This window comes from Balearica regulorum, chromosome 22 (assembly GCF_011004875.1).
Source record: "Balearica regulorum gibbericeps isolate bBalReg1 chromosome 22, bBalReg1.pri, whole genome shotgun sequence".
NCBI classification, from domain to species: domain Eukaryota; kingdom Metazoa; phylum Chordata; class Aves; order Gruiformes; family Gruidae; genus Balearica; species Balearica regulorum.
In genome coordinates, this window is record NC_046205.1 from 5182453 (window position 1) to 5207279 (window position 24827).

The 24827-nt window shown below is 51.0% G+C and overlaps 1 protein-coding gene across 6 annotated transcripts in view; it reads left to right on the top strand.

The window, feature by feature from the left end:
• Positions 1 to 22485, top strand: part of FHL3 (four and a half LIM domains 3) — a 29719-nt gene extending 7234 nt beyond the window's left edge. For 2 of the 6 annotated variants that reach the window (XM_075773938.1, XM_075773941.1), the window contains exons 2-6: positions 17643 to 17827; positions 17907 to 18081; positions 18721 to 18890; positions 19065 to 19251; positions 20521 to 22485. In XM_075773938.1, coding sequence (XP_075630053.1) covers positions 17672 to 17827; positions 17907 to 18081; positions 18721 to 18890; positions 19065 to 19251; positions 20521 to 20672 — 840 coding nt within the window. In that variant the 5' untranslated portion in view covers positions 17643 to 17671 and the 3' untranslated portion in view covers positions 20673 to 22485. Of the gene's footprint in view, positions 1 to 6298; positions 6472 to 17337; positions 17499 to 17642; positions 17828 to 17906; positions 18082 to 18720; positions 18891 to 19064; positions 19252 to 20520 lie in introns of those variants that run through there. The other 4 variants (XM_075773940.1, XM_075773942.1, XM_075773937.1 and 1 more) reach the window with 4 other exon arrangements.
• The last annotated feature ends 2342 nt before the right edge of the window (positions 22486 to 24827 follow it).

Consider the following 24827-nt stretch of genomic DNA (forward strand, 5'->3'; position numbering starts at 1 on the left):
AGCCAGCTCTTGTTAGCTGCGTTCTCACAGTATTATTTTCTTTCTAGAAGAAGCTTTTGCTGGCTCTCCTAAACTGTCACATGGGAATTGCTTACTAGCTTAGATTTTTTTTTTTTTTTTTGTTTTGACCCAAAGCTGCGCTTCGCTCCCCTCTGTAACACTGCCAACATCATTTCCAGTCTCTTTTAAGCATATGTTTTGCAATAATATCAAAATCCTTGGCTCCAAATAACTGCCTTACAGAGAGATTAGTATCTTTTTAACAAAGGAATTGAGAAGTAAATAGTGAAAACAAAAGCAATATCTTGAGAGCCTGTAAGACTATCCTGACCTTTCCCAAAGGCCTCAGCCTGGACTTCAGCGTTTAGCGAGCAGATGGCAGAAATCAGGGTGGACTTAGTTTGCATAGTCCTCTGCTCAGTCACTGTGTTTGCTGGAAATGTGCTCTGCACGTTGTTGCCATCTGGGCTTGACTGTACTATTCTTATAACCTCCAGGGAGCCTTCTCTAGCAGAGCTCATCTCTGATGGAAGTCCTCTTTGGCTGACCTTGCACTGAGGCTAGTATTAGCAGCGTGGATTTTTGAGATTTGACAGCAGCATTCTTCACAGGAAGAAAACCGGCTTGGGAAATGTTTTGTCCTGGCTGGGAAAGAAGGTATGCCACTTGCCAGCTGCGTTCTCCAGGTATCCAGCTGGGTATGTGGTATTAAACTAGCGAGCGAGGAGGTCAATATTAATGTTTTCAAAACTTCACGAGAAAGTGCTACAGGAGAGCAAAGGCCTTCAGCAAAACAACTGAAAAATTGCTTTTGCTTTAGATGGCAGAAGGAGATGTAGAGGTGGGAAGGAAGTTGTATGAGGCCATTCAGGAAATTAGCAGCAGTGGTGGGAGTATACCCCATATCTTCTGAATTTAAAAAGTTCCTCCTTGGTTTGCATCAGTGCATGTCTGGGAGGCTGTGTCCGATGTGCAGAAATAAATATTGATGGTTAGAGAATTGGCATCTTTGGAAGTGAAATTTCTCTCCTAATTAGCACATTGCTCAATTTGGGTTGCAGGTGAGTTGAGTTCCAGTTGCTCCATGAGTTTTTATGAGTTTGTTGCTTGTTAGTGCATATGACTATATACGAGCGCACAGATTTCAGCATCTCCCTAGGACTAAATAGCACCAGGGTTTAAATTTATTTGCATTTGTTTTGTGACAGAATAGCAGAAGAGTATAAAGCTGATGCTCTGGTGAATGTTAAATGGGACTATCTACACTTACATTTCTATCCTCATTGATTCTTCCTTTGCACTGCAGTAGATCTGGAGGTTGCAAGCTCCAATTAAATTTGCGCAAAATGGCTTTGGGGCGGTTTCTGTTTGGGAATCTTTGCTGCTGTCCTTGTAAATATAAAACCTGATGTACCAGACTAAAATAATGCAATCGGAATGGATTTTCTAGAAATGTTTTCTAGTCCCTCTGAATTGTGATTCTTAACATTTATACTCAACTGTCTTCTGCCACCCAGGCAGAACGAGGGCTCCAAATGGTGTGAGTAACTGCGCTTGGCAGCAGTATTTACCAAAGTAGTAGCTAAGTTGGATCCTGTACGTTCTGACCTGCCTGAGTCGCAGGTCATCCATTTGCACCAGCTGCCGCGGTGTCCTGGAGAACTTCCTGCGTTGCTTTTTAAAGATTTATATATGCAGGGACAAAAAATAGATCAGAAGACTTGCATACACCATGAAGATCCTTTCCTGATGTTATGTGCTGTGTAGCCACCTTTTCCTCCAAGCTCTTTCCAGCTGGCCTCATCTCTCCATGCTGTTCCAAGGTTTTTACCTTTATTTGCATCAGTGAGCCTGGGGTTATGGTGTTCTCTTTCACTCATCCTTTGGTAGGGCAGGCATGTGTTGAACCTGGAGCCGAGAGTCTCAGAATTGCAAGGGAGCTTGCTAACAAGTGGCTGCTTACAGAGGGAGGCGAGAGTCGGGTGTGGGGGTCCCGACAGGCGGCAGAATCTTCATCTGAGTCTAAATGAACGTCTGCTTTTCAGAGGAACTGAGCTGACTTTGCCTGAATTCAAAAGAATGGTTAGGTGCTCAGCAACCCTGGAATTGAGAGGCCAAGATACAGGCTGCCAAATGCAAAAACAGGGCGAGAGCAAAACCAAAACCCCTCCCAACCTCTGTTCTGAGGCTGTAACTGCTCTGGCTCAGATACACAGCGTTTAGGTGTGGAAGGGGATATCCCAGCTTGAGTGGCCGGTCCCATGAGCTGTGCCTCTGGGGAGCAGGGTGTCTGTGTTCCCACTGGCACTGTGCATCTTGCGACCTGTGCTCACGGACCTGTGTTCACGTCTAAATCACACTGCTCTTGTACTCCTGACATTTTTGTGATGGACTGCTGAACGTGTGGCACTCATTTGTCTTCTGCTCCCTCCTGCCTGTCCCAGTCCACCCTTGGTGAAAAGCCTCGCTCTTTCCTCAGGCTTTTGCGCTCTCCAGCTGTGCACCAGTTGGAGCTCACTTGAGGCTACTTTTCATACAAACTCCCAGGAGAATTTGTGTGACTGTCCCAAAGAGGCTCCTCTCCCCGTCTGTCCCACTGCAGCTTTGTGCCTTTGTTTCCCAGGCCTGAGGGACTCCCGTTCAGCAAACGCTCTTGAGAAATCTTAGTGGAGAGTTAGACCTGGCAGATGGAGGCTGTTACCTCATTCCACAAAAATGCTTTGTTATTGAGAAAATGGAAACTGTCTGAGGTTTGGGAGCTGAATAGAGTCATTGGTGTCTGTTTTAACCGCAGTTTAGTGGTGACTGCTGAAAGTTCCCCTCTCTGAGCATTCCCTTTTCCTACACCCATAATCTTCAAGTCATCGGAGAGCTGCAGTGATTTAACTCATTAGCGGAGCAAATGCTGAATACTGTTGCATACTCTGCAGAAACTTTGCTGAAACCTCAGCATCTTCCAGCAAAAGAAAAATGGCTAGCCAAGAAATAACCCTTTGCAAACTATCGGACGGAAAAGTGATCCCTATGGATACTGAGCCAAATTCAACTCTTTTTTTTACAATCTCAGCTGTGCCTCTTGTTTACTTGATTTTTTAAAAAAGCTGTATTAAGATTACGCAGGAACTTCTTGGAGAGAAAAGGCATGTGTGGAAGCTTATGTTTTGTAATTCTTTAACATAGGTATCTGAATCCCAGTTCTGAAGAGAAATGTCTTCTTATCGTTGATTATTAACAGTGGATTTCAGCACTGGGGATTTGGGAGCGTAGGAGAAAGAATAAAAATAGGGATTGAACTATTTGCAAGCTGGTTTTCATATTGCCATGAATAATGACTTGAGTTAGTACAGAAGAGCATTAACCTAAATACAAGACTTGTTTTAGTTAACAGATACTTGTATGCATTTGTGAAACTGTGGCATCTGATCCCTCCTGCTGAGAATGTTGCATAAGCATTATTCACCAAGCACCCTAACAGAGCTGAAAGCAGCAGTGTTAGCTTTTTGGAAATAAAATGAACACATTATTTATGTATTTTTAAACTAATGAATCTTAGCAGGCCAAATGAATGTCTTCCAGCTGCTACAGATGGTTTTTACATGACTAAATATTTTGGTGCATAGAAAAACCTAGAATACTGGAACCACAAGATACTAAATATTTAATTATTACCTGGAATGTAAATATGACCTTGATATTTTGAATTTGTTTACCCAAATTTCAAGTGTTCACTTAGAAATTCATCAATTAATACAGTTCTGGTCTTGGTATCTGGAAAGAAGAGTGACTACTCAGCATCTTCTCCAAATTTCTTTAAATATCAGAGTGGGTTTCAGTAACAGGAATTTGCTTAACTGGAGAAATAATCCCAGCTGTTTCAGGAAGAACCCAGGATCAGTATTTTAGCTGTAATGAACTGTTTCTGTTCTAGATCCCTGCTTTCTGTGGGTTTACAGTGTAACCATAAAAATCCTTTCCAGGCTGAGCTCTGCCTCCTGAGGTATTTGGGAGGTTTTTAATATAAAATGCAAATTGTAAAAACAATTAGCAGTTCATTTTTCAGACTGTATCTTACCAGTTTAGAGCCCATTCTAGACACCTGTTGTTCCTGTAACTGTAAAGCAACCTTACTTCTTGAATGATCCAAGCCCACAGGATTTCCCTCATGTGAGTGTATCAGAGGTTAGGCAATTTCTGTTGTACTTCAGACCTGTGTGGCTGCAGATCATGCCATTTTCTGTTAAAATAGCGTGTATACTAACTCCGTACTGCTGGGGAAAAAAATGTCTGGTTTTTTAAGGCTCTTCTAATGAAACAAAAGAAATTTAATAATATAAAATGTCTATCTGAAAGGCCTAACTTCAGCATGTTGAAGACAAAAATTCCTCCTTGAGATCCACATGTGATGGCAGTATTCCTAGGTATTCCTTAGGATGTGAAGATGGTGAAGAAAGAACAGCAACAAAAAAAGCAGATCCTGAACTGTCTCTGAGTGTAAGGACTACTTTTGTCAGCATCATGATCCCACGTACTAGCCTAAACTGCTGACTTTTGCCAGGCTTTTGACCTCATCTTGGAATTCCACTACCCTCATTAAGGAAAACACGGCTTTTTCTGTTCTTAAGAACTAACATGGTTTGAACTGGTGCGTAACTCCTGGTGCTGCGCTACTCCAGTTCCTTCTTCCAGATCAACATGCTCACTCTTAAAGCTCAAAGTTTAAATAGTAGGAGTGACTAGCCAAGGGCATGGGGTTACTTGGTTGAAAGATCTGGAGTCTGGATTAACTGTACTTGTAACTGCACAGTACTGTGTCTGTCATAGAATGGTTTGGGTTGAAAGGGACCTTAAAGATCACGTCCTCTTTTCTCTTCCTTCCTTTTCCCCCTGCTTCTCATAAAAAGTTCAGTTTGTGGAATCTATTTGGACGTAGGTCTATAATGTGCATCAGTAGGCGTCACAGTTTCCAGGCTGATGGGGATCTGTGCTGCATCTCAGAAGGAGAAGATGGACAGGGACTTGGATCTTGGTTCCATTTTTAGTTCTACCAGGCTTGCCTTGTGCCAAAACCCTCTGAGGTGCAAATCCCAGGAGGGAGATAAAATAACTCCCTGCCCTGCAGGTATTATGAGGGTAAATAATGTTTTTGCTGGTGACAGCTGTTAGGGAATTGAGGAAACAACAATCCTATGAGAGGTGCGGGCTGTCAGATCTGTGGAAACTAAGCGCTGTTGCATTTATGGCCTTGCACTGGATCATCATATATATTTGTGTTATTTGCAGTAGGGAGGTAAGGAGGTAAACTGCTTTCCAAGTAAAGAAACTAATCTTTAGTTTGTGTCCTTAAATGTGGATTAGTTATTCTTTTCTGCCTCTTTTCTCAGCACATGAAAATTTTCAAATAGAATAGTCAGTGTTTAAGGCATTTCAGTGGCTACCTTTAACTCAGTGAACGCTTCATATCAAGAAAATTGCTGTGACGTCTAACTCGGAGGGTTCTGGAATATGTGGAGTAATAGTGAATAGCAAAAAGTACAGAGTGTATTGCATGTAACTCAGCCAAGAGAAGTTTTATTTCTAGTATTTCTCAGCCCTATGCAAACATCGTGTAACTCACAGGAAGACTAAATCTGGCCCGCTGCGCTTGTATAGAAGCCTCGGATGAGTTGCTTTTGGAGAGCCTGAAGAGCTGGGTGTGGAAAATCACAAATGCACTTCAGGTTGGCGAAGGTGTCAGACCATATGCACAGGCTATATCATGCTTCATGCTCTGTGAAACAATGACTCAACTAAGGAATGATGAAGTAAGTACTTTCAGATGCTTGATAGCTTTGAGTTTTAATTTTGGAAGGAGACGCAGAGCAGAACTTGGAGTGGAAGAGGGCAATCCAGAGATTTTTGAATAACTGGGCCCCAAGAAAATCATGCTGTTTGAATAACACTGACCCTTTCCAGTGGAAATCCATGAGTCCTGCTGCTCACTTCATTAGCCACCTGGCTTGGTAAATCAGGTTAAGAATGATGTTCATTAGCTTTTCACTTTCTGTTAGGAGTTTTGCTTGTTCTCTTTTTTTTTTTTTTTCTTCCCTGTCGTGACACTGAGAAATAGAAAGGGTTTGGAAGCGAAATATATCTACGCAAAATTGGAATTCTCATGAAAATTTAGAGTAACTTGAATTTTAAGTGTCCAATTTCCAGTCACAAGTAATGACATTTAAACCTCTGTAGGAAATGCAATCCCTGTGCTGATGTCACCCTCTGGTTTATGATGTGACTGCTTTTGTTTCTGGGCAGGCACTGGGGTGTTTTGCTAGCGAAGGGATGATTTACTAGTGAGAGTCTCTTGCTGGTTGCACCTGCTGTAACTGTCTGGGGTGTGAGTCACTGGGAGAGCTGCTCTCGCCCTGCTTCTGACAGCGCTGCTGCCGCTGAGACTTGGGTCTTGCGCTGGTCCATCACGTTCGGCGATGCAAGGTAACGGAGACCTGGTCTGAGTTTTTGTTTCCAGGGGTTTGCCAATTTAGAACAAATAGTCTGTAAATAAAGCATTTTTGTTCTGGTCAGTTAGGGGAACCGGAGGGAGGGTTATTAAGGCATTGGTGGTGTCTTGTTGCAGGGAAGCTCATGATCCTCGAACTGCCTGGGCATGAAAACAGCTTTGGAAAATCTTTCAATCTCATCCCAGAGCAGGCTGCTGTTGCCTCCTTCAGTGACCAAGTGTGGAGCATCTTCTCTGCAGCAAGGAAATGGGGCGTTGCTTGATATTCTGCTGCCTTAGGGGCTGAAACATCAACTCTTCTTGGTCTTTACCTGAAAGTCCTCAGGAGAAGGAGCCTCTGATAGTTAAAATTATGATCTTTCGGTTCCGTTTTAATTTGTGACAAATCTGTTTCATGGTAGGTTTCTTTGTAAATCTCAGACTTGAATGAAAGAATGCCCAGAGAAGCTGTGGCTGGCCCTGGTTCCCTGGCAATGGTCAAGGCCAGGTTGGATGGGGCTTTGGGCAACCTGGGCTAGTGGAGGGTGTCCCTGCCCATGGCAGGGGATTTGGAACTAGATGGTCTTTGAGGTCCCTTCCAACCCAAACCAGTCTGGGATTCTATAATTCTGTAAATGAGTCACAGAGCTGGATCAGGGGTTCTCTAATACTGTTAATTCTTTTCCGTTCTTTTGTTTTGTTTTCTTTCTGTAAATGAGCAGTTTTCCTCTCTTTATGAGTTTTTAGGCACAGTCAGCACGTGTGCTTTACCGTGCTGCCTGCCAGCAGCGGTGCTACGCGTTGCCCAGACTGAAGAGCTGCCAGTGTGGTGAGCAGCAGCACTAGTCCTGAGAGAGACACATCCATTGGGCAGGGGCATAGGTGTTGGAAACTCAATGGGTAGCTGCGTGATATAAAGGCACTCATAAATTTTGTGAGGATTTGTGCCCCTTGCAATAGCTGTTTCCACTCAGTCTTTTGGATGTGGCACCAGTTTTCCCCTTTCATAGGGACCAGCAAAGACTCTATCTTAAAGTACGGCAGCACAGCATGGCAGAAATTGGAAAGCATGTTGCGTCTTGCAAATTTCTTTTTAGTCTTTGCAAGCAGTTTTTTCTTCGAGATTTGATGTAAAATATGTGACAATTGCAACTGATGGCTTCTATTATTTAAAATGTGCAGTATTTAAGAGTAATTTTTAAAGGTGCCGATGAGAAACGCTGTAACAAGGAGACTGGTTTGAAGATAGCCAGCTCTGTATAGTAGAGATCACCCAGCAGAGAAATCTTCAGCCACAGAAGAAGGAAACTTGTTTCACTTCTCCATTGGCTAAAAGAAGAGGTTCTCCTCCTCTGTCAACGCGCCCCTGTCTGTCCCCGTGCCTCTGTCTGTCCCCGTTCTGTGCTTTCTCGTGCTCTGGAGGGCTCAGCTATGCTGTCCTTGCAGGAGGGTTGCAGCTGGTGCATACAGCATCTCCCAGGCAACAAATTATCTTAGTTTTGTTTCGGACCACAGGCAAGCAGTCCTCGGGATGGTAACCTGACACAACTTGTCTTTGCCAGGGTTCAGTCCTTCCCCAGATTTAGAAGCTGCTCACATGCTGCGGGCTACAGAGCTGTAACTGCCTTTGCTCGCAAGGGACACCAGCAGCTGTAAAAAGTACTTTAGAGGGAGGGAGCCTGTCCTCGCCTCCAGCAACTCGCCAGCACAGGTGGAGGGGCCCAGGGCTGGTGATGGGGACGGTGGGACAGAAGCCGCTGGGCAGGAGCCAGTGTGGCACACGGGTGTCGTTGCAGTGTCTCCCCTGTCACCTTCCTGGCTTTCTCTTCGCTCTGCTCATTTTGCATGTGGGAGGAGAGCCCTGAAAGGCACAAAACTGCCAGGGTTACCGTGCAGGTTACCTGTCTCAGTCGGTGTATATGCTCATACGCAAGAAAACAACTACAGATGCTCCTGTTTGGGAGACAAAGAATCAACTTGGAAAAATGGAATATTTTGACCAAATTTGGTGAAAAAATTTGCTTTGCCCTTTAAGTAATAGGCATGCATTAAATAAAACATGTCTGGTTTATATGTCTTTTCCTGCTACTGGAGGTCAAAGTTGGTTTGTTTATTAAAAAAAAAAAACAAAACCTGAAGTTGAGCAGAGCCTTAATCAGCAAAAGAGCTGCCAGGCTTTCTGGAGAAGACCTTTAATAAGGGACTGGGCTCAGACCATGCAGGTTTGCTCTTTGGCATGTGAGCACAAAACATGTGCACTGTGACTGCAGCCGTCCCCCGCAGCCTGTCCACAAGCTCATGGGTGTGCTTGTTCAGAAGCAAGCTCGAAGCAGCCCCTTGATTGCCTTTATGTGCAAAATACAGGTATAATCTCATAAGTACATTTTAGTCAGGGACTACACAAAGCTTTGCAAACACTAACTTAAATGACGTATCACCTCAGAAATAAGAAAGGATTCATCCTCAATGTAAAAAAAAAAAAACCCTGCCTCTAAGGGAAAGAAAAGTGAAAACTACAGCATACGGCTAGAATTGTAAGAGAACTTTAGGGAAATAGAGCGGAATTCCTTTATTTTGCAGTGATATCTGTACTGAGAGGCACAGACCCCAAGAATTAGCAACTAGAGCAGTCAGATTATTTTTTCTGCATATAGGCTGAGATGTCTGTTTGAATTGCAAGATTATTGTGTCCTGAGCAGATCTAAGATGAAGATAAATTGGCCTCAGTGTGCAGTTAGTCATTTCCTGTCATGCTTTCATGTTCGAATTCTAGTGTACTGGATATGACCTTTATTTCATGGGGCGAAGAGATTTTGAAACTTTATTGCCGGAGTCCTGGGTTTGTGCAGTTGGATAAGCAGTTAGGCATTTATATGGCTCTGGGTCAATTTTGGATTACATGGGCATAAATCAATTCAATCCAAAATTAAACTTTAATTGCTAGATTATAATCCTCACAATATGCTTATTCTTCGGGACTGTAATTAGCCGTTATAAAGATCTCACTGGGTTTCTGCATTTGGAAGGTTTAGGACATCACAAGCTCTGTGCAGCAGAGTTCTGTCTTTTGAGTTTGGGGCATGGATGTGTTTTTCCATTTGATCTTTGTTGGCGTGTGTTTGTTTCTGGAGAATACTGACTGCACGCAGGGGGCCCCGCTCCTCATGCGAGGCTGTAATTGCAGTCATATGTGGTGTTACAAGACTGTAGCACACAGAACAAGAAAATATATGCTGCAACAGGCAGGTAACATGAAGCACCGTATATATGAATGTGTAGTTTCATATAGTTTCATACGTGCTGTCTTCATGACTTTCTTGACGAAACCTCATCCAGTTACGATCCCTTCCCACCACCTTTTCTTGTCCATCGCTTCATAATGGCACGGGCAAAAGAAGGTTTGCAGGGAGTTATACCACTTCTAAGCAATGGCCATTTCACTGTCCGAATCAGCTTCTGCCTAGAGCTGTTGTGAAACCTGGGGCCTGGAGGCCAGCCGCGGCCCGTTAATTTGTTTTCTATGGTTGGTGACTATCTTTAGGGTTTGTGTTCTTGCATTACTATTTGTTGCCAGTAGGGTGATGGTTAAGGTACCATCTGCTCAGTATGTCTGAAAGGCCTATTCAGCCCTGCATAAGCAACAAGTTCCTCATTCTTGCCCAATTTCATCATAGAAACATAGGTTTGGGTTGGAAGGGACCTTAATGATCACCTAGTTCCAGCCCCCCTGCCATGGGCAGAGACACCCTCCACTAGACCAGGTTGCTCGATTTTTCTCTTTGATAGAGGAAAACGAAGGGAATTCGTGGATTTGACATTGGCAGACTCTCACAATGTGATTTGTCAAGCACCCACTAGCTGATGGCGTTTTTGCGAGCGCTGTTGAGGCTGAGATGCCACAGGCAGATGGGAATTGTGTGTGTTCCCATGTTGGGGATGTAGTGTGAGCTGACGGGCGCAGTCCAATGCAACGGCACTGGAAGTGCTGCTGCTGGGCTGGTGTTATGCCCGCTGGCCGTCACAAACGAGGAAAGCCTGAAGATTGCACGCACTCGCTTTCAGTGTGCACTCCAGCGTTTTTGATACCACTGTTACCATAATTGAATGGGAGCGGATCCTTCTCTCTTAAATGGGATGACTAACGGTCTTGAGAGGAGAAGGGAGCCAGAGTTCAGAAAGCAGTTGCACGCTTGTTCTTTGCTCCTCTTTAAGAATTGGTACGAGCAGCCGTTTCCCTGGACCGTGACTCCCGCTCCTCTGATCACACCGAAGCCCCGAAACTTGGCTCCAGCATCTTTCTTCCTATTATGGTCACCCTGGCCATGTCTGCAGCTGCTGCCCTACAGCCAGTTACGAGTTTCAGTAGCAGACTTGCTTGGTGCAGGCTACGGCTGCCAGCAGGCTCCTGCTTGGCCAGCGTTGTACGTGGCAGGGGAAGGTACCTGCGATGTGGAGCTTGGGCCAGGCTGCCTCTCTCCTCTCCCAAGCCTCTTCAGAGACTGGCTAGAATCTCTTCTGGCGTGTTTTTAAGCTGCAGGTTTCTTAACCATCTGGTAAAAGGGACTTCATTTGGCTGGGGGAGGTTTCTGATGTGGTCATATCTTACTCCACTGCTCTTGGACTTCCTCCTTCAGTTAAGTGGTCTGTTTGAATCATGACAGGTCCAAACTGCCCAAATGGTTTCAATTCCTGACTTCCTGCTGAGTGTGCAGAATTTGCTTACTTAGTATACATTTTGCATAAGATTAACAGCTGATCTCTTGAGCAAACATTCCATTTTAATGTCAGCAGAATGGCACAGGCTACTTGCTCTGCTGCTGTTGGCTGTGTCCTTGTTCCAAGCTGCTCTCTGAAAGGGTAGGAACCTGAAATAGTTAATTAACCCTTACAGGTGTTCAGTAATAAATTTTTAACTCTGAAATTGTTCCCTCCTTTCTTCCTGGACACAGTTTTTATTTTCATGGATGCATAATAGGGGCTCCTAAGCTTCTTTCTCTGACCCTGGTAGAATTAACTTTCCCCGAAGAAAATAAGCTTAGAGCAAGAGCTGAATTGTCTGTTGCCTTTCTCCTTGTCAGCCTGCACTCTGCTGTCCTATTGGGGTTTTGGACAGTGGGCAGACACAGTGAAGATGGGCACCCATGGGAAGCCTGGCATTTCTTATCGGTGGTGTTTGGATAAAGCTCCTGGTTTTCTTCCTCCAAACCATGTATCTTCATGCTCACCCTGTGGATGCTTCAGCTCACAGCTGGATTCAGGGGACCTGCTGGAATAGGAAGGATGTGGGGAGGAAAGGGACAGAAGTAGCTGAAAGCCAAATGCAAAGTGAGGTCTTGGCCACAAGAAATTACAATTTGAATCTCAGATAGGCAAACACGCCTGGTTTTCCACTGTAACATGGAAAATTGGACTCCCCTGCAACTGCGGCCTCATTAAAAAGAGATTCTTTCTTTAAAGGGTAGAGAAGGGACAAAAGTCCCAGTGTGCACAAATACTGGCTCAGAGCTTTGTCCCATTACCTTGTATGGGGATGCTGCTTTGTGAGAACCTGACTTATTAGCAGCAGGTTTTCCTTTCACATAGGAAAAATTTTGGTTTATGTTTCCTTATCTTAGGAGAAAGAATGAGGAATTTAGTACTAGAAGAAAAAGGTCTATGAACCCATGCCCATGACTGCTCTCGGCAGGAGGCTGGTCCGCCTGTGCTTGGGGAAACAACTGTGGTGCAGCTTGCTTGGCAGAGCTCAGTATATGCACGCACGTAAGTGCAACATCCCCGTGGTGCAGGTGGGGGGCTGTGTAGCCTTACACCCAGCTGATTCATTTGTCTCCTGCCGCCTCCTCCAAGGCCGGCTGTAGGAGCCAAATCATGTGTTGGAGAAATGACCTGCAGCGTCCTCCCATTGTGTTGGTGATGGGGGAGCTGCCAGGTGAGGCCCACGGCTGTGCTGGTGGTCCCTATGAGGACTCTGCTCCTCGCAATGCCAGAGCTCCCCCTCCGGAGCATCCCTTCATGCTTGAGATTTCCGAGCTGTCCGTGGGGAGGCTCAGGCTGGAAGGCAGCTGGGAGGCGAGATCTGAGGGCAGGAAGTGACTCAGTGGTGCTACGAGCAGGCGGGTGAAGGCTTGATGCAACACCGCTCCTGAGGGTGCTCCGTGCAGGCGGGGTCTGGCTGGCTTACCCTGATGAAACACTCGGCACCTTCCTGGCAAGGTGCCTCCAGCCTCTCACCCAAAAGCAGGGTCTCCTTTAACAGCAGCTGGGGGATGTTGTTCCCGCTGTGCCAGGTCTACAGCTGCGCTCGTGGGTTTGGGAGCAGAGCAAGAGGGTGCAGACAGAGGCAGCAGCGTGAGGAGGTGCAGAGAAACCCGTGCAGCGCCCCAGCGAGCTGGCCCCCACCATCCCTGGAGAGCCTGGGCTGGCCGTGCCAGCCCCTGCCTGGGGCGCGTGGTGACCCTGAGTGGATCCGCAGAAGCAGTGTCAGGAAACGTGGACTGAAAATGTTCCCAGCCTAACAGCGGGGCTGGAGCTGGTCCTCGGAGCAAGCAGCTGGTTTCCCTTTTAGGGTCGGCAGCAGGCAGAAACAATTTCACGCAGATTCCAGGACCCATAATGGTTCTGGAAAGCCAACAGGAACAAAAAGCGTTCTCCTCCTCTGACCTTGGAGCGCGTTGAGGACCATCTTCCAAAGCCTTGTCCCTGGATGGTTTCATCCTTACATGGGGAATGTTCGCCTGTCCCAGTGAGGCTGTGCTTTCTCTTCTGCGTATCTGTTTAGGTGTGAACTGCAACTGCACAAGCTGTGCTCAGAGCAGCCCAGGGAAGATGAGAATAGGCAGGAACCTGACAGACAAAGGCAGGTCTATTCCTGTGTCCTGGGAAGATTAAGTGTTTCCCTAGGAATAGCCTTATGGGTTGCTCTAGGATCACTTTGTGGAGCAGCTTGTGACCTGACAACGAACAACAAACTGGTGTGAAGTTACACAGGGTTATAGGTTCACCATATACATGAGACCTCTTGCTGAAGGACATCGTAGCAGGCATCGTCTCAAAAGGCTGATTAAACTCTGAAGTGATTGCATGTAGCAGAAAGCCTGGCCCTGGACAGTCTGTACTGCCTGCTTTGCATAATAGGTCCCCAGTTTACAGACACTAAAATTAATGTAATAATCTCCTGGGGCTGTTGCTAAGCCAGCTGCTGTGTTGCTGCGGACAGTGACACCGGGGTGGTGTTAGGTGCATGTTACTCTCTAATTAGAAAGTGGACTCTGCTGTGCGTCCTTGACAAATTGCTGACCTTTCTCATACGTGAAGCTATTCTGAGCTCTGTTCCAGACTGATCAGATTTGCATCCTGGAGCACTTTAAATGTTGTTTGTGAGAGGAGCTCTTGTTCCCAAAGCAGTTTGTTCACGGGCACAGAAGAGGAACTGAACTTCCTTTCCTCCATGAGGACGACTATATCTGTCAAAGGGAAAGGGTAGGCAGCTGGCAGGCATATATCTGTTGTTTATTTTTGCCTTCAGACAGCCAGCAAGACAGCTGAGAGAATACCCTACATCCAGCTCCGCTGTCCCCATGTACAAGGGACCTGCTCCAGTAGATCTTGTCCCACAGGGACCGCAGGCATCTGCTAACGGGCAAGCAAGCAGTCTCTTTGCAACTGGGATCCCATCATTTTAGGGCAACACTTTGGTTAGTATTTGAAGGTGTTACTTACATCAGCCTAGCACACAGCTAATGTTTACAGGGTGATGCAGCCGCAGAGTATGAGCACGTACTAATTAGCACGCATAGTGACTGCCTATATCGTGCCTTCTAAATCTGAGCCTCGATTAAAGGTTTTTTTAAAGGCATTTTAAAACTCCACCTCTTTTCTTCATGAATGGAGGCAATTTCCAGGTTCCTCATTACAACTGCAGTAAGAATTGTGGACTTTTGTACTATTTCTTTTACTCTATTTCTTTTGTCCCACCTTCCTCTTCTCTATGAACTTGGTCTCTGGCAGTGCCGTGTCCTCAGGGGTGAAGATGCAGAGTTTGCTTTGGTGTTGCACAGGGCTTTGACACCCCTGCCCAGCAGCGCATGCGAGACCAGAACAAAGAGAGCAAACAGCTTATCTAATGCAAATAACCCTGAGCAAACTTCCTGGGCCTGCTCTTTTTTCCGTGGAAAAGGCAGCACGGAATCTCATCCTGTACGCTCTCATAGCAGTCTCAGCCACATGACGATCTTGGGACTTGCTCTGCTGGCAGCCTGTGCATCTGCCAGCCTGCTCAGACTCCGCAGCCTGGAGAGCAGGAGCTCGGCTCACGCAGCGTGCAACAGACATGGGTAGACTTTGGGGAGAAACTACTCAAAGCGGAGGCAAGCATGGCACGCTGCTTTAGGGTCTTCCTCGGTAGATCGTTTTCAGAGGGTTTATATGGGTTTTTTGCTTCCTCTTCTGCGGTCGCTCTGTACGGCGCACCCTGCGGTGAAAGCAGCGCTGTGGGGCACCCACTGGTGCTGCCTCCGGTATCGCTGGTGAGCGCTGGCCCAGGGCTTCGGCCAGCACAAGGCTAGCAGGGGATCCTGGTGGGCTCAGGAGTGCCAGCTGCCCTCGGTGGGATTGGAGGCATTTAGGACTGAAATGTTCCTGTCCTGTCACTTTTTTTAATCCTTGTTTTGGTCACGGTGATAGCTCAGTTGCCCCAGGGGAGCAGGGCTTGTTCTGGCCATGCCACAGCCCTGAGCACTTGCTGTCGACCTGGTGCTCACACCCTGCAGCTCTCCTGTGGTTTCCTGGTTGGCACCAGGTCCCAAGGGTGCATGTGGGGCTGGGGGACAGCGCATGCTCGGGGCAGCAGCACCTGTCTCGTCGTGGTGGTTCATGGTTCAGGGGTGCGAGAGCCCCAGCAGTCCTTGATGGGTTTTGTCCTGCCCACCTCCTGCCCCTGCACCGGGGAAATGCTGTCCCTTGTTTTGAGCATGGGGACCAGGGCTCACAGAGAGACAGGGTCAGGGTCAGGCGCAGCAGTGCTTGGGAGGCTGAGTCCGTGTCACCAGTAGAACCCAAGGCTTCTCCCATCAAGTTGTGTTTCCTTCCCTTGCATCTTCTGACGTCCTCTGACCCCACATTACAGGACCACAGAGATAAAGCGCAGCCCGTTGAGCAAACATGGCAGCTCCCAGGGTAGGAGTGCTCATTAGAGGCCCTTTTATTACAGACACACCTTGGAAAGTTCCCTTCAACAAGGCTGGGAGGAGGAGGCTTATTAATTTGATTTTCAATCTTTGCCAGAGAGAAAGGTCCCGGGTGGCTTCAGGGAGTGAAGGCAAGTGGGGTGGCAGAGGAGGCGGCGGTGGGTGAGAAGCAGCCGGGAGCCGTGCGGGGTGCCGGGGCACGGGAGCTGCTGCCTGACCGGGCAACCACCTCGCTGGGTGCCCCAGAGGGAGGGGGTGTGGGGGGGGCTGAACCAGCCTGGGGGCAGAACTGGGGCAGCGGGTCCAGTTTGGTGCCCTGGCACCCTTCTGGCTCCCCTGTGCAAACCCCCCCCAGCACCTGCCCCGTCTCCAGTAACAGACTGGAAATTGCCCTCCCGGGGCTGCCTTGTTCCACGGGGCAGTGAGTCTGGGGCTGCCGGTTGGGGCGTTGGGGCTCTGGAGGACGGGCTTGGTGGAGCAGCGGCCCCAAGCCCACGCTGCTCGCAGGGGCACGCCGTGGAGCTGCTGCTGCGGCCACAGCCACGTGCACCAGCCTGCCGCCCTGGAGGGCACGGAGCGGTCAGGGGAGCGGGCGATGGCCGGGGCAGCAGCTGGGGAACGAGAGCCTCTGAAAAGGGACTTTGTTCCTCCTCTGTTGGTCACGTAGCCATGTGGGAATACTAGATTTATTCACCGGCAGTCCTATCGGCACATACCAGTCTTGACAACAGCTGGGAGCTGTGTGGCTTGGCCAAGAATAGCCCTGGGGAGCTCGCTGCCGTGAGTCAGAGCTGTCTGCATCGGCTCCTGCCCTGGAGGCTGCCTCCCAGCGTAAGGGAGATGGCCGCTGCGCCGGGACGAGGGAGGCGAGAGGCTGGCGGTGAGCTCCCTGCCCCACTAAATGATAAACCGTAGATTGAGCCATAATAGCTCTTTCTAAAGTGGGTGGGTTCATGAAGAAAACTGCAGTGTGCAGTGCTCTGCAGCTGACTGCTCAGATGTAATTCCCTGGGCTTGTCTACACTTGATAGCAACCTGTATTAAAGAAGGGTGTGATTTTGCAAGTGGAAAACTCCATATTTAGGAATAACGAGGTTAAACCAAACAGAAGGAAGATACTCTTGTTCTGGAATTAGCACTCCAAGGAAAGCAAAATACTTCCACAAACCTTTTGTCTGAGAGGGAGACAATGAGAGATGTCTGATTCCTGCGTGCAAGCCCCCAACACCTCTCTTGTTTTTAAAACACTCGCCTTCCCCAACACTTTCTCCCCGAAGAGTGTAGTTGGAGCAATATGTGCAAAACGGTTTGCTGGGATGCAGCTTCATAGCTGGGCACAGTGTGGGGTGCCTGATTTCTGCTTCCCTGTGGAGTGTCTGCTTTAAAGTTCTGGAGAAGTTCCAGAATTTGAAAGGTTGACAGCCCCATCAGGCAGAGCATCAGCTCACAGGCCAGCAAGAGGAATCTTGCCGTTGGCCCAGCTCCGTGCTGGCGGCTGAGCGGGGGTCTCTGAAGTGCTGCTTGGTAGACAGATCTCCCTCAAGGTGGCTGGCCTTCTGGTGTGTCAGTGGATGCACACTCACACAGCGTGTGTACGGTCCTGTTTTGGGTTCCAAATCAAAACTTTTCATGCAAAAAAAAAAGTCTCTTTTGGTCATCATTTATGCTTTGCTGCAGGAGGCAGACAGTAAGAAGCTCAACTGCGTGCTTATGTGTCTAGATTTCTCTGAGTGGTGCCTGAGTTGAACTTGAGTACAATCCTGATTCATCCCAGGCCCTGAATGTGTGCAGGCTTTTTTGGAAGTGTGTACGGCCACAGAGCAGGTGCAGCAGCTCAGGTCTGTGTCCTGTCCTGAGAGCGGCTGTGTGTTGGCTCAGCGCAGGGATTCGCGGTCCTTGCCCTCTGGAGATGGCAGGGCTGTGCTGGGACATCTCAGGCAGCGTAAGCTGATACTGACCCAGCACCTCCGCTGGTCTCTCAGCAGGTGAAGGAGGCCCTCAGACTGGCACCATGACAGAGTGCTTTGACTGCGATAACTGCAAGGAGTCCTTGTATGGGCGCAAGTACATCCAGATGGACAATGGCCCGTACTGCATCCCCTGCTACGATGCCCACTTTGCCAACACCTGCGATGAGTGCAAAGAGCTGATCGGCCATGACTGCCGAGTGAGTATGGGGCCGTGCGGGAGGGCAGGGCGGTTCCCTGGGGCGATCGGTCCCTCCTCATCTCGGCTGTCCTCCCCAGGAGCTGTACTATGAGGATCGCCATTACCACGAGCACTGCTTTCGTTGCTTCCGCTGTGACCGTTCTCTGGCCGACGAGCCGTTCACCTGCCAAGGCGAGGAGCTGCTGTGCAATGACTGCTACTGCAGCGAGTTCTCCTCCAAATGCATTGCCTGCGAGAAGACAGTCATGCCAGGTAGGAGCGGGCAGACTTGAGCACTGCAGTTTGCTCTTGGTCCCAGCGGCTTCGGCCGGGGCTGCAGGGTCCAACACTAGGGCAGCAAGGAAGAGAGCTGAACTGCTGTCCTGCCCCACTGTCACTGCGTAGAGCGAGCCAGGCACTTTGCTTGTCTGGCAAGACAGCAGGATCCTGAGCTGTGATCACCACAGCAGCCCTGCCTGTCTGTTCCCCTTTTTCATGGGGAAGTGTGCTGGGGAGGAGATAACAAAGGGTTTCCTAGGCAATTTCTGGTGCGTGCTGACGAGAAGAGAAGGAATGACTGAAGGCGTGTGAGCGTCTCTGGAGATGGCCTGAGGCAAGGGAGTGTCTTTGCTTGGCCATTCTGGCACCATTTTCAGATGTAGGTTACAACAGGCGTCTCTGCCGAGGCCTGTGTGCCGGTGCAGGGGACACGTTCCCGCAGTCCTTCCCTTGCGGCTGTGGGGAGGGCCTGGGGCTTCCCCTCTCCAGCTGCCTGCAGTCCTGTGCTGCCATGGGAGGGCAGGCACAGAGCCGGGTGTGCAGGACCGCAGCTTATCCTGCGCAGCCTCCAGTGTACCCTGTGTGTGCATGTGCTGCTCCCTCCTGTCACGCTGTGAACGGCTCTCTCTGCAGGATCCCGTAAGCTGGAGTACAACGGACAAACCTGGCATGAGCATTGCTTCATATGCAGCAGCTGCCAGCAGCCCATCGGGTCACGATCCTTCATCCCAGACAACAAGGATTATTACTGTGTCCCCTGTTATGAGAGCAAGTTCGCTCCTCGCTGCACTCGTTGCAAAAAGGTATGTCTGGCCTGACAGCCCAAAGCCCCCGAGTTCTCTGATCCAGGGACATGTTCCCCACTCCTGTCTGAGCCCCACCAGAGAAGGGCTCAGGCGCAAGCACCCTGGCTAGCCACTGGTTGTGCCCTGCGGCCCGTTTGCCCGTGTGTCACCAGTGTGCGCTGTCTTCTGCAGACCCTGACCAAGGGAGGAGTGACTTACCGGGATGAGCCGTGGCACAAGGAGTGTTTCGTCTGCACAGGCTGCAAGACCCCCCTGGCTGGGCAGCAGTTCACCTCCCAGGATGACAACCCATACTGCATCAAGTGCTTTGGGAACCTCTATGCCAAGAAGTGCAGCGCCTGCACAAAGCCCATCACAGGTGAGCAGAACGGCCCTGGTTACGGTTCCTGCCTGCTCTGGTTTCCAGACATTCACTGACTTCTCTGGGTGAAGCTGCCCTCTCGAGTGCACGTGTGACCCAGGCTCGTGTGATGCTCATACACGTCTGCGCCATGCAGGCTTGCTCAGGTGTCTCCAGGCACTTCAGGCCTCCCAGGGACAAATGTTAGGGAGTGCAAGGTGCCCTCAGACACGTCCCCCACAGAAACAATGGCAGCCACTCTCTGAGGAACCCCATGAGAGAGTATCTCTTTGTTGCAGCGGTCCTAGGGCTGCTTCTGTCCCTTCACCTGCATCTTTCAAAGTGGTGAACTGTGCCCCTTGGGAGGAATTCCCTCTGCCTAGGGGCAAAGGCTCCCAAAATGACCTCTCACAGCATGACCTTGTGTCTCTAGCTTGGCTGGTTTGAGGCTGGTTGCCATGTCCTGTGGAAGGATTGCTCACGGACAGGGAAAGCCAGAGACTTCCAGCCGTAGCTGGAGCAGCAACTGCTGCAGGGGAGCGTGGACCTGTTCTGCCTGCCTAAGGGGAAGCAGGGAGTCCTCTTCTGCAGAAACCCCCGAGAAGGTCTGGCCTCCTCCCCGTCCTCCCCCACCTGATGTTTCCCTTTGCCACTCGTGTCTGTTGCTCCTGGGAAGGCAGGCAAAGCCATGAATCAGCTGGTGACTCAGAGGATGACTCTGGCTGCGGACAGGGCAGCTCCCAGGCACCCCACTTCCCGTCTGGTCCTTATCAGTGTGTTGCTGTCCCGGGGAGAAGGGGGTCACAGCCCACATGTCCAGACACTGCCGGCAGAGGAAGGAAGCTGCCCGCAGAGCCTCCGCAGGAGCACGGGGCTAGGCTGGTGGCAGGAGGGCTCTTCCCAGGCTTTCAGTAGCACCATCCTTGGAAGGAGCTGCTCCAGGGAGTGCTGCTGGGAGCTCCTGACAGCCCCCTCATTCACTGGGATGCTGCAGCTCCGCTCCCTGCTCCTCTCTGGGGAGAAAATGGTGATTCTGGCCTGGAGATCTGAATCCTGCAAAATCTGGTGTGAAATCATTTTTGTCCTCTCCCCGTCCCCCCCTCCTCCCCCCAAGAGTGGAGATTGGTATTTCAGATGTTTGCGATACTGCGGGGTGTTTGGGTGCCACAGTGCGGCACTGCGTGTGAAGACCTGACTCAGAGATGAACAGGTCAAGACTCGGTCTATGTGGGAAGCTCGTCCCAGTTTCCCCAGGGGTTCTGACGCTGCACTCTGTCCCTCCCGCAGGCTTTGGTGGTGGTAAATATGTCTCCTTTGAGGACCGTCACTGGCACCACAATTGCTTTAACTGCGCCCGCTGCAACACCTCGCTGGTCGGGAAAGGCTTCATCCCTGACAACGATGAGATCCTGTGCCGCGACTGCAGCAGCGACCTATGAGCCTCCGAGGACACCGTGGGGCAGGGGCTTTCTCTATTCTTCAGGGTCTTTGTGCCAGATACCCCAACAGCATCTCAGGGGCAGGGCACAAGGCACAGGAGATGGGGGCTGACCCCGAACCACGGTGTGTTCAGGAGGTTCCTGTGCCCCTCCCTGAAGGCTAGAGTACGCTATGCTATGGCTCTGTGCAGAGTCAAAGCTAAATAAAGTTGAAAAAGGAGCTTCAGGACCCCCCATTATTTACTCTATCCTTTTGTTTCCTGTCTGATCAGGCACGAGCAGAGCCCAGGGCCCCAGCTGAGCAAAGGGCAGCAGCAGCTTCAGCGTTGGGCTGCTGGATCTGCACGCTGGCAGCATGTATTTGCTCCCCCGGCACAGTGCTGACTTCTCTTTTCCCCATGTGCTTCCCTTGCTCTGTGTGATATAAGGCAGCAGCTCCTGGTCCATGCGGCTTGGCCGTGCTGGCCTGCGTGGCGGATGGCTTTGCAGCACAGCCTTTTCCATATGTGTGGCTGGCCTGTGGCGATCTGGGCATGAAGGGCATGCTCTGCCCTTTTTGGGAGGTTCGTGGACACCAGGCTGGAGCGTGGCCAGACGAAGAGCACGTGTCCTGCCAGATGGGATCCACCTCCAGATTTCTGTAGCCACCTCACCGTTTGCAGGCCAGACCCATTGCTCTGCACCCCTCCGTGGAGGTGCTTTCACTCAGATGTGGATGAGGAGCTCAAATCGCTCGCAGGTACGGGGCCCCCACCACCTCCCTGCCCCATTCCCATCCATCTGTGCCGTGATCTCCCGCAGCTGCCTCTGCGGTATCTGAGCTGGAGCTGGTGGGTACTGGCCCCGCTGGTGGTCCCCCCTGAGAAGCGCCTGGCTGAGCCCCGGAGAAGGGTGTGCTGAAGGCTGAGAGCACCAAGGGCTTTATTCCTGCTCCATCCCTCTCATGGGGAACCACGGGACGGAGACTGCCTTGCCGAGCCCAGCCGCCAGCAGCACAGGTAACATCGAAGACCCTTCGTTAATTCGAGGAGGGTCCGTGTCTGCTGGGAGCGCTGGAGGGGAGGATCTGCGGGAGTGCAGGGCTCCAGCACAGACATCAGCCGAGGGGGCAGTCGGGGTGTCCACAACCTGCTCCTGCCAGGGCCGAGTGTCCCCCCACGGCAGGCAGAGAGCGGTGGCTGCCCCCGGCCACGCTCACCCTTTGCTGTGTCCGAAACGAGAAGCAAAGCAAAGGTGGCACTCGGGCTGCCCTGAGGAGAGGCTTTGCATCTCCCGAGTCCCTGTGTTGGCCCTAACTGTGCAAAATAGGACATCTTGAGCCATCCCCGACTCATGCAAGGGCTTGAGCCGTCTTTGCCGATGGCTGAGCTGGCCCTGGGCCTCGCTAAAGCCCCTCTGGAGTGGGATGCTCATGCCTGCTTTGTCTCTACATCCTTCTTGCTTCTGTCTTGCTGGGGCACTTACGCTGACCCTGCTTTCCTGCTTAGACAGCCACGTGCTTTTCTGAAAGCATCTTCTTGTTTTTCTTTTGTACTCTTTTGTCATGAATATCTGTCATTTTGTAACCAACTGCAGGATGAAGGGGCTAGCCCCCCCCCCAGGCTTCACTTAGGAACAGAAAATGTTATGCATGTTGAAGTGTTATTCACCCTGTATCCTTGTTGAACCCTCGTTTGAAAGCTTTGATGCAGGCAAATCAGAGTTTGTGTGTTTGCTATTCTGAGGAGCTTGGAGCAGTCTCTAGAAGGAAGTATCCTAAACCTCGGCCTCCTGTGTATTTCCTACGGCTTTATATAATAAACCGTTTTAGTGACACTTGCTCTCCTGTGTTTCTCGAACAGCAGGCACAGGGCAGAGCACTGTCTGAATCAGTGTTGTGGCTCTGTGCTCAGCCTTGTCCTCGCCCCTAGCCCTATACTGGGGACCCCGCGGCACTCGTGCCTCCCCCTCCTCAAACCACACGCCCAGCATCAGCTGTACCAGTCCCGTGGGTCATGGCAGAGGAACAGCAGCTCCTTCCTGCTGCGGGGCTGCAGCGGGTTCCTGGTGCCGGGGCTGCCTGTCTGTCTGTGCCTGCTGTCTGCCCGGGCAGGCTGTTCTGCAGGACGGGACCGAGCAGGACTCAGCCAGTGCCAGCGCTGCACGGGCAGCGATGCCTCCGGGCTGGCTGTTGGGTCGGCTCAGCAGCAGCCAGGATGCTGCACTGCCACGGGAGCTGGTCTGGATCACTGCGATACCGAATCGCATCCCGCTGTGCAGACAAGCTTCCTTCCCCCTGCGATATATAGTCCCCAGTCCACACGTGTAGGCTTTCGGGAGGAGGTTTGGTGGGGAAGTTGCTGTGGTCTCTAGTCGGGGTAACAGTGGTTTCTTTCTGGCAGCCTTCCCTGAAGCAGTGCACGCTCATTACTCACTTTTATCAGCCGAGGAGCCATTTATTCCCCTAACATCTGAAACTATTTTCCACAGATTCCTTTACATTTACTAACAGCTGCCATGACTTCCTCTAGGCTTGCCTGCCCTGGCCCCCAGCACCCCGCTCCGTTCCCCCTGCACGGTGGCTTGGCTCCTGTGGGCGCTGCTCCGGCGGCACAGCCCACGGGGCCGTGTGGGACCACGGCACTGGCTCTGTGCGTGCGCATTCCTGGCTCCTTCGAAGGCTCCTGCTCTGGCAGCTAACGGGGTTTTTCAAGTAAGATTTTTGTCGTTGTTGCTGCCCTGTGACCTGTGCCGGGCTCTGGTTTTGCCGCTGCTCGGCCTCAGAGGGTGAGCGAGCAGCTCCAGCCCGGGGAGGTTTCCAGCTGAGCCTGTCCTCCAGCAGCAGCACCACAAACCCTTGTTTCTGCAGCGCTGTTTCCAGGGATTAACCACAAAAGGTTTCTGTACAAAGGGCCCCCGGGCTCCTCTTTCAGTCAGCCTCAAGAGCCTCACGTTTTTAGCCAAAAAAGGAAATGACCCAGCTGCACGTAGCGCTGGAACATCTGGATTTTATCCCTGTCATGAATGGGTCATGGCTATGCACAGCCCAGTGCCTGATTTACGGGAGGGAGAGGGTGATGTCATGCACAAACATCCCCCGAGACTCCCAGAGTGCGGGTCTAAAACAGTCATGAAAATATTATTAAGCCCAGGCGAACAGTGCAGAGGGGAGGGCAGGGGTGGGGCTGCCGTGCGGGGTGGAATGGGAGCAGGGAAACTCGCTGGGAGCCCAGGGTGGCACCGGGGGTGTGGAAAGCCCCAAATGTGCCCGAGCTGCGTTTCCCTGCGCTGCCCGCCGGTGCCTCAGCCTGGAGGCTGGGAGCTCGGCACGGGACCAGGCACGGCCTTTGCAGCCTGGACGGGCAGAGACAGGGCCGAGCCGCTGCCTGCCCCAGCCCCAGCCCCAGCGAGGTGTCCCAAAAGGGCTGCTTGCCCTGGGCCAGGGCGAGGGCCGGAGTGAGAGCAGGGCCCTGCCATGGGCTGGCTGGTGCAGCGGCAGGGCTTGGGTAGGGATGGGGATGGGTACACAGACAGGGACGTGGTGCCTCTTGGTGCCTGGAAGCAGCCTTGTGTCACGGGCTAGGGCACCAGCAGCAGCCCAGCTCAGCGGTGACGATGGCTGCTCACTGCTGGCTGCGCAGCGGTGCCCGTGCTGGGCACGTGCCGGCCGTGTGCTTCCTCCCCTGGAGACGGACATGGCTGCTCCTGGCTCAGGCTCGCTGCGGGCAGCAGTTTTGCTTCCCAGGGGTTTGTTCTCTTTCCAGCCAGAGTTTCCCCCAGAGAAGAGCTGAGGCGCTGGTGCATCGGGTACAGTCTGCGCAGCGGTGACGTGTGCCGGTGTCCCAGAGCTGATGGGAGCTGCACAGCTGGAGAGTGAGCTCTGCCTGCTCCTGCCTGCGGTTGGGCAGGAGGGAAGGGCTAATTTCAGCTGCCTGCTGGCGTTTGCCCCTTTTCCAGCTGTAGCTGCACACGGGTTCAGACAGTGGGTCAGATTACTGAGCTGGTAATGCCTTGTCTGAGCCCTCCAAACCAAGCATGGACCTGCCTTGGCTGCTCTTGCGTCCCTCCAGGTGACCGGTCAGGAGGTTGTGATGGTGCTGGGTGAGGCTGGAGGCTTGGGCTTGGCCCCACAGTGGTAACGGGCAGGTCTCCAGGGCAATCGCTGCAGGTCCCAGG